Source organism: Berghia stephanieae, chromosome 2 (assembly GCF_034508935.2).
Source record: "Berghia stephanieae isolate SIO BIC M18660-M18661 chromosome 2, UCSD_Bste_1.3, whole genome shotgun sequence".
Taxonomy (NCBI): domain Eukaryota; kingdom Metazoa; phylum Mollusca; class Gastropoda; order Nudibranchia; family Aeolidiidae; genus Berghia; species Berghia stephanieae.
The window spans coordinates 111,036,386-111,046,385 of NC_088361.1; the positions used below are offsets into that span (position 1 = coordinate 111,036,386).

A 10,000-nucleotide genomic window follows, 5' to 3' on the forward strand; every position below is an offset into this window, starting at 1 on the left:
ATTCAGGGGCCCCCCCTACCATGCCACAACCCCACAACCACCGCGCGCGCGCCGCCAACACCACAAACAATTTACAAAACGCCTTTAGACATCTAATATAAATAACTTTTATTCTGGTTACTTAAAAAAAGACCAAGGGCCGAAACGTCGTTTTTTTTGTGTCGTTTTTATCATGATCAGATTTACTCCCTTTATCTTTATCCCTACCAACGGGCGTAGGAAATTTAAAAAATTAATTTTGAACCCACACAATAAAGATTTAAAATTAAAACCGAAATTGCTGTTTCTTTAGCGGCTAAAAATTGTCTTTGACTCATATTTTGGTCATGTCGGCTAGAAGATTCGACTGACGGTTATCAGGCCTTTAGTTTAGGAGAAGACGCCAAGAAGTACAAAACCCTGCCCTCGAGCAACCGGGCAATCGTGGATACGTCAAAAGATAATCTTTGACCCCAAGAAAACAAATGGTGGTTGTATTCAAATTCAACCAATGGGGCACCTGTTTCTTGAACCCCCACAAACAACTCACTAACGCACACAAACCTAAAAGATAATCAAACTAGAAATCCTAGAGGGTTTAGGTCAGGGTCAGCTATATTTGTTAAGAGGACGGACAACAATTGATGGTTGATATTTGTTATGGTTTGGGACTCCTTTTTTTAAAACTGATTTTTAAAGCGCAATATCCACTAAACCGCGCAAAGCGTTTTTTTGCAAGGTTCCCCTACCAACGGCAACTTGTAAAAGGGGTAGAACAAGAACCAGTTGTTTGCGATATTACATTTTTTTCCCCACAGATACAACGCGGTTAATGGCCAGTACTCTTTTTACACCCATCAGGAGAAAATGTGGAGTAAAAGCTTTTCCAAAATCAAGGTGCAAAGCGACACTCAAACCCCAAAGGACCCCCTTCCGACCGAAAAAACAGTGCGTCCACAAACCAATATCCCTTGCGAATTGCTTTAAAAAACTTTTTTGTTGATATTGCTCTGGGTGTTCGTTTTCCACACCCCCTCCCCTAATAATAAATATAATATAAATGGGATCACTCACTTATAGGGCCAAAACATATGTTTTGTGGTTCATCCACTCGTTAGTATTGGCATAGCCAACGAGACGGGATGAAAGCCACAGAAACATATGTTTTGGCCAAATAAGTGAGTGGAAACCTTTAATTTTTATTCTAAACTCTAACCACATTTACGAGCACCGCCTATTGCCAACCACCCTCTAAATAATAAATATATATAAAAGAAATATATAAAATATAATATATGTAATAATATATATATAAAATATATATATTTAAATTTATAAAACTAGACAAGAAATACACAATAATATCCACAAAAAATTTTTTCCCAAAATTTAAATTTTAATCCGAAAAAAAAAACGCATGGCAGTAAGTAATAAATAGCGTAAAAATTGTAAGTGAAAGCACTTTTGTTTATTCTGTGATGAATGCGTAATTCTATACAAGAAAGAAGATTTAATAATTATTTTTAAAACTAATTTACACAGTAATAAAACACCTTTTATATTTAAAGTACATTGTGCATGTTATGTTATAATAAATTGAAGATTTTTTTAGTTTTAAGGTTTAACGGTGCTTGCAAACATTTAGTTATATAACGCCGTAAAAAGGAAGAAAAGGGATGCAAAAAAAAGTTCTAGAATTACAATTAAACACCCAAAAAAAAACAAAAACTAGGAACAAATAGGGACAATGTAAATTCCAAAGAGCAACCCCAATGTATTAGTTTAATCACCTTAACTCAGGTGGAACAAGTGCAAAATCCAACAAAGAAATACCCAAATGCTTACATATACACAAAAATAACAAAATATAATAATAATAAGGAGATGATTTAAAGGAAAAAAAATATACTCCCAAAACACAACAGCATTTGACTGTTTCCCCCCAGCCAGGATCCAACCAGGGCCAGGAAAAAAAAACAAGTAACTCATTCCAAACTCTCTTAATAATAATAATAAAAATAATAAAAAAAATAAAATTAATAATAATATAATAATAATAATAATAAAAAAAGAAAAGAAAAGAAGAAAAACAAGAAGAAGAAGAAAAGGATGATGATGATGATGAGATGATGATGTGATGATTAAAAATATGATGATAATAAGATGATATGATAACAACAACAACAAAACAATAATAAAATAATAATAATAAATTAAAATTAAAATAATAATAAAATATAAAATAATAATAATAATAATAATAATAAAATAATAAAATTTAATAAAATAATAAAAAATAACGGCTCCACGCTTAATCGACAAGGCGTCAACACTAAACATAATAATAATTAATATGTTATAGGCGATTTTACCATTTCTATTCGGCAGAGACCATCCTTAACTGTCAAGTCCACATACATGAACAGAATGGACATGTACAAAGACCATATCAACGGTTTTCATTGTCTCGTAATTGGATTTTATCTGTTACCCGCCCGCAACGGCGGCCATCTTGGTTCAAACAAAGAAAACATTCTTTTTATTATTCATGCTGGCTAGAACTTTTCATATGCCTTGTGATCAGAATGTGTAGAAGTCAAAACATAATCAAATTTATGGGGTTTTTTTTTATCCTATGGATACGCTTTTATACTCGCCACGGTATCAGGCCATAACTTTACAAAGGCCACGGTATCAGGCCATACCTTTACGAAGGTCGCGGTATCAGGCCATAACTTTACGAAGGCCACGGTATCAGGCCATAACTTTACGAAGGCCACGTTATCAGCCATAACTTTACGAAGCCAGGGTATCAGGCCATAACTTAGAAGCCACGTATCAGGCCATAACTTTACGAAGGCCACGGTATCAGGCCATAACTTTAGAAGGCCACCGGTATCAGGCCATAACTTTACAAGGCCACGGGTATCAGGCCATAATTACGAAGCCACGGTATCAGGCCATAACTTTAGAAGCCACGTTATCAGGCCATAACTTTACGAAGGCCACGTATCAGGCCATAACTTTACGAAGCCACGGTATCAGGCCATAACCTTAACGAAGGCCACGGTACAGGCCATAACTTTACGAAGGCACGGTATCAGCCATACCTTTAAGAAGGCCGCGGTATCAGGTCATAACTTTACGAAGGCCACGGTATAATACGTACTGTTTTTGTAAACCATCCCTTTATTGTTCACCTCATCCCAGACCTCTTCGTTTTATATATACGTAAAGAAGAACGATTCCAAAGTATGGTACTTAACCAATGAAAAGAATCGGCTGAAGGTTGTGAAAATATTCACGTCAACGCGTTAGCACGGGTTGTGGAACGGACAATAGATAGAACGAAGATGACGTCACTCAGGTCTTTGTTGTTGTTTTTTTTTTTTTTTGTTTTTTTTTGCCATCCGCATTTATGGGTAATTCTCGCGAAACTGTATTGCCCAGACTAAAAACGTTTAACGTTACACAAGGTTTTGTGTGTTGGTTCGTTATACTTCCGGGTGGCAATGTTTTGAGTTGCTTAGCCAAAACGCATAGTATCCTAAACTTAAAGTTTTGACGTAATTTTTAGTTTGTGTAGCGTCTGGTGAGTTGTTAGTGTGCTCAAGGAAAAAGTGATTTCATTGGTTGAACTATTGATACACCATGGCGTACTGAAAGGTAATAGTAGGGCTATGGATACAACTCACGATTTGTTTTCTTTTTTGCCAAAGACTTGTCCTTTCCCGACGTGATTTTTTAATCAGATCAGGATATAGGTAAGTAAACGATGGCTACGCTGATACTAACCCCCAAAAATCGTTATAAAGAAGATGAAGATCACGGAGGATCCCCCCCCCCCCCAACTTAATTTTAAGTTGTAATCAATAGCTCAACCAATAGAATCATTTGTTTCTTGAGCCCTTATACTTATAATACTTATAACAACAACTCACTTTTCACTTTCATTTGGTGATCGTCGTCTTGTTTTTTTTTTTTTTTTTTGACTAATGTTTTGGTCAGTATCACGTATCCATCGTTAACATAATAATAATAGCCTGAAACTAGAACCCTCTAGGACTTACAGTTTGACGTCATTTTAAAAGGCATGTGCAGCGTCTAGTGAGTTGCCGCTAGTAGAGCTCAAGGAAACAAGCGATTCCATTGGTTGAACTATGACAACTCACGATTTGTTTTCTTTTGCCGCCAAAGACATTCTTCTGACGTCATTTTTTGGTCAGTGTCAGGCTAGAAGATAACGATTGCTACGATATCAGGCCTTTAGTTTATGGAGAAGACGCCCAAGAAGGTACATAAACTCCATTGCCTCTCGAGGCAGACCGTAGCCATCGTGGATGACGTCAAAAGATAAGTCTTTGACCGTAAAATAAAACAAATGGTGAGTTGTATTCAATAGTTCAACCAATGGGAGCACCTGTTTCCTTGAACACTACTGTTACAGTAAAGATTGTTCACAATTATCTTATTAAATTTTATTTTATTAAGAACTGAATTCATCTCACTCCAGTTATATTTCGGTAGGCTTAGATAAACTTTACCTTCTAATATTAGATCGTCTTTCCTTTTATAGCCTTCCCTCGAAATAATTTCTAATTAGTGAATCGAATACTTTTCGTTCTACATTCTGTCACGTAGCCACTTATTATAAAAGCTGATAGGTCTAACATTCTACATTCACTTCTCTCTACAATCTATGTCGGACGGCCAGTCGCTCCATTCCTCATATATTGAAGATTTTTATCTTTTGGTACTTTGTGGATATTTATCTCCACCCATCAAGACGCCGGAGCTTTTACCTTTGACTGTATAATCCTCAAGGATCAAACCTGAGCCCGCTGTCGAAGAACTATACAATAACCCCTTCCCAACTACCTGGAAGTGGAACTTTACGAGCCTGAGCCTGTTATCGGAGGAATATATTATCCAAGCCTTTCAACTGCCTGGAAACGTAACCTTACGAACCTGACATTATATCATCATAAGTTACGTAATATATTCACCTTTCTATTTATCTCTTTTAATTAAATTTCATCTTTCTTTTTATTTCATCTTAAACAAATCATTACTTGTTTTTCATTTATAGTAACTAGTAAATTCTGGGGCCTCATTCTACATATCTTTATGCATAGTCGAGTAGCTCTTTACTCACTTGAGACCATGACAACTACAAACAACTCACTAGACGCTACACAAACCTAAACAATGACGTCTAACAGGCGTCATGTCTCGTTTTACATGTTACACTTGATCTCCCATAGTGGGCAAGGGAGGTACTTACTGTGTCTTCTATCCCCCTATATATCCTGTTTCCAACTTGCTGTCTGTCTTTCTCTTGGAATGAGATTACTTGGTTTGTCTTGGTCCTGGCCAGATGCCCTGGCTGAGAGGAAAACAATCACAAGTATAGTTAGTTTTGGGAGATGACGTTTTTTTCCTTGTACATCAGCACTCTGTTATGCACTGTATTGGGTGAATCAATCGCCAAACAAACAAAAAATTAATTAATTTTAAAAAATTGTATAATATATATATATATATATATAATATATATATATATATAATATTATATTATATATATATACATATATATATATATATATATATTATATATATATATATATATTATATATAAAAAGGAGTAAACTAGACAAGAAATACACAATAATATCCACATAATATTCCCAAAAATTGGTAAAGGTTTTAATCCAAAAAAAAAAAAAAAACACATGTCAGAAATGTATAAATAGCATAAAAATTGTGAAAGCACCTTTGTTTATTCAAGAGATAAAATGCGTAGATTCTATATAAAAATTGAAGTATTTTATTACTTGATTAAATTAATTTATCACAGTAATACTAGTAACCTTAATATATTTAAGAGATACATGTGTGCATTTTATATATAACTTGAAGTATTATTACATAATCATTGTCATTATATTAAAACTATAATTAACCAGAGTTAGCACCTTTGTTTATTCAAGAGATATATGAGTGCCTTTTATATAAACATGGAAGTATTTATTACAATTAAAACCTAATTGATCACATCATAGTACAACAGGTTCAAATACATTCATTCTTAGACTTTCACAAAAACAAACAAAAAAATAAAAATAAAAATAAAATAAAAAAACAAGAAAAAAACAACCCACCCCCCCCCCTCCGCCCCCCCCCCCCCAAAAAAAAAAAAACAACAACAAAATTTGGTAGAACATAATGAAATAAAAATAATAATAATAATAATAATAATAATAATAATAATAATAATATTAATAATAATAATAATAATAATAATAATAATAATAATAATAATAATAATCTAGCACTTGTATATAGCATAACCATGACTAGATCATGCTATATGCGCTTCACAGAATAAAAATCTATAATATCACTAACATGCACACACACACACACACACACACACACACAACACACATTTGCCCATCCAAGTCCATCCATCCACCCGCACACACACACACACACACACACACACATACATACAAACAAACAGAAACACTGTCAGTTATAACTCGAAAGAAGAAAAATATTTTTTTTAAAACATCTATATCAAATAAATGTGAAACATTGACAGAGACTTAAAAATAGAGCCTAAAGACAAATTTACCCTATGGGATGAATAAAGGGAATTTATTTTTAATAGGTCAAAAGTGTTCCTTCTGTTCCTACTAATCGTACTGCGGCGGCGGGTGGAATAAATAATACCAATTTCGATACATAGACTCATCATCATCAAACCATGGTTCCTCGTCTCTTGTTCTTGGTCTTCCCTGGTTTATCCCTATCTTCTTCTTCTGCTTTCCTTCCTGTTGCCTCTTCTCACCACCAACTGCACCCTTTCCTTCCTGTTGCCTCTTCTCATCACCAACTGCACCCTTTCCTTCCTGTTGCCTCTTCTCACCACCAACTGCACCCTTTCCTTCCTGTTGCCTCTTCTCACCACCAACTGCACCCTTTCCTTCCTGTTGCCTCTTCTCACCACCACCTGCACCCTTTCTTTCCTGTTGCCTCTTTCACCACCAACTGCACTCTTTCCTTCCTGTTGCCTCTTCTCACCACCAACTGCACCCTTTCCTTCCTGTTGCCTCTTCTCACCACCACCTGCACCCTTTCTTTCCTGTTGCCTCTTCTCACCACCAACTGCACTCTTTCCTTCCTGTTGCCTCTTCTCACCACCAACTGCACCCTTTCCTTCCTGTTGCCTCTTCTCACCACCACCTGCACCCTTTCCTTCCTGTTGCCTCTCTCACCACCACCTGCACCCTTTCCTTCCTGTTGCCTCTTCTCACCACCAACTGCACCCTTTCCTTCGTGGAGTAAAGTATAAAAACTTGCATACATTGACTCTTCATCATCAAAATATGGTACCTCTTGTTTTGGTCTTTCCTGGTATTTCCCTTTCTTCTTCTTCTGCTTTCCTTCCTGTTGCCTCTTCTCACCACCACCTGCACTGACTATTTCCTGTAGCACCTCTGGATCTGCGTTATATTCATCCTCTACCAACCATTCTAGAACATTCTTCGCCCACTTTTCCTTCATTTTATAATGAACGTTCTTATTTTCCATTTCTTTGATGATGTCATCAATGTACATATTGACGACCAGTGTCGTGTCATTTCTTTCATGAATGTCCAGTTTGCTGATGACGCTGTGATAACGTTGTTTGGTGCAATACTGGACTGTCTTGGTCTTTCCGAATTGTTCATCTTTTACGTCAAGAAAAGCTTCAGCAAGAAATTTGACGGCGTGTAGTTTGTAGTCTGGTCTTTTCAAGGGAGTCATCACCACTCCTGTGATAAAAGAAAGGTAAAAAGTTAGAAAATATAGCATAACCTCGATACCCACTCGTCCTGTTCACACATACACTGATAAGCCGTCAACCCTACGCAAAGCTTATGAAGAGTATTTTAAAATGAAAATATGTTCCCTTTATTTATCGTGTTGAGATAATATAGTAACATTAATGTAAATTTTACTAATGTTAGTGAGTAAAATTAGTGTAAGTTTATGTGTGTGTGTGTTCGTGTATAAATGTGAATGTATCTGTGATTGAGTTTGTGTGCATTTGTAGGGTGTTTGTTTCATCATAATATGTATTCTCAAAATTGTCAAAAAATTAATGTTTGAATGACAATTATTATCTTTGCAAATATTTAGTATGAGTAGAGCTAGAGAAATTCTCAACTTTGATCATTTTAGTTCTAGCACTTAAAAAGTCTACAGTAGAAGGTCAACACTCCTATAATCAATTTCTGCTTAAAGTCAACACCTCTTGTTGGTTCCAAATTTTATTGGTCTCTCTCTTTTTTTTAATATAAGGGTTTATCGTTGATAAGGGATAAAGTCAAACAATCTTTCTGCTCCGTTGGTGTTGGCGTTATCAAAATTACACTGTAACACATTCATAGTCTCCAACCAAACACATGTGCTTAACACGTGTCATATATATTTTAACATAAATTACATTTTCACCATCTAGATCACTCGGGCATAATACCATTTCTACACTAGATTGAGAGGGGGAAACATCGCACATTTAAAACCTAGGCTTGAAAGCCCATCCTTCAGATATCGATCGATTAATATGATCGTCATCTTGTCATAAACTCTGAAACCTGGGACTTTCTGAAGTCCCAAGATTGAGAGTTTGTGACAAGATCGGGGTCATTTTAATTGATCGAGATTTGGAGGACGAGTCCTTGAGCCGATATTTTAAAGTATTTTGTTTTATTATAAGTTTTTTTAATGAACATGGCAGATTTGACGCAATGGGCGATTAAATGTGTTCAAATTCACAATCATTTAGAATTGAAGGAAAGTATGTGTTTTTTTTGTTTTGTTTTATTGTTTTTAAGGGTTTTACGGCGCTTGCAACACATCAAGGTCATATAAGCGCCAGTAAAAAGGAAGAAAATGGGATAGTAAAAAGTTCTAGAATTACAATTAACGTACCCAAGAAAAGGTAAGACAAAGGGGAAATGGTTCAAATAGGAAACAGATGTAGATTCCAAGAGCACACTATCAAAGTACTTAGTTTGAGATCACCTAAAAGTCTCATCTAGACACAAGCACAGGTCCCCAAAAGAGGAATACACTCAAATGTTCACAAATCATATAATATGTAAACAAAACATAATACAATGCATAACAGAGAGATGATTTACAAGGAAAAAAATACAATCTCCCAAAACTATACATTTGACAGTTTCCCTCCCAGCCAGGGTACCCGGCCAGTGCCAGGACAAAACCAAGTAATCTCATTCCAAGACAAAGATAGAAAGCTAGTTGGAAAACAGATATAAGGGGATAGAAGACACAGTAAGTACCTCCCTGCCCACTATGGGAGGTCAGGAACCCCACCCAGGAAGGAAAGTATCTCATTTAATTTGTCATTGATAGATATATCTGATGCGGGTGTAAAGAAACGGATGGTGGATGGAAGATGGGAAAACTGAGCTAAACATTTCATAACTAACCTTCTACGTTACACTTCAAATCATCATTCTTTTCCGTCAGCGCAGACCTCGATTTCATGAACCCACTCTCCTGGAGGTGCGTCTTCAGGTCTTCCATGGTTGCCATCGGTTCACACACTGGCTTGGCGTAGTAAGGAAAACCAGCCTCTTTGCACAGATCGTTCAATTCCTGAATATTCACCCATTTCTTATTGATAGTCAGTCCGAAAACGTAGAACCGAAATTCATCGCAGTAGATGATCTCTTTCTGAGCCGCTGATTTCTCTGGCAAGTCTATTCCTCCCCCTCCGTACAGCTCTCCGTAAATTCTCACTCGGCATATTTCACCTAAGTCACTATAATTTTTCGAGCTCTGATCATCATCGCTGTCATCATCTGTATCGCCTTTAAATTCTGTAGAAGTTTCTCTGTATTGCTCCCACTTTTTCCCACTGCGAATAATGTCCCATGTTTTGAGAGCAGCTGCTTCGTATTTCTTCAAAAGTTTCTTGATATCGCACCTAATGAAAGAGACC

At 36.1% G+C, this 10,000-nt stretch overlaps 1 protein-coding gene across 2 annotated transcripts in view; it reads right to left on the reverse strand.

Moving 5' to 3' along the window:
* Positions 1–6,192: 6,192 nt before the first annotated feature.
* The window catches only part of LOC144966233 (uncharacterized), a 13,977-nt gene continuing 10,169 nt past the window's right edge, over positions 6,193–10,000 (reverse strand). Inside the window, exons 3-5 of one of the 2 annotated variants that reach the window (XM_078902416.1) lie at positions 9,486–10,000; positions 7,266–7,799; positions 6,193–7,227 (exon numbers count right to left, since the gene is read on the reverse strand). The exon at positions 9,486–10,000 is cut by the window's right edge and continues 83 nt beyond it. In XM_078902416.1, coding sequence (XP_078758542.1) covers positions 6,791–7,227; positions 7,266–7,799; positions 9,486–10,000 — 1,486 coding nt within the window. In that variant the 3' untranslated portion in view covers positions 6,193–6,790. Of the gene's footprint in view, positions 7,800–9,485 lie in introns of both variants that reach the window. The other variant, XM_078902417.1, reaches the window with a different exon arrangement.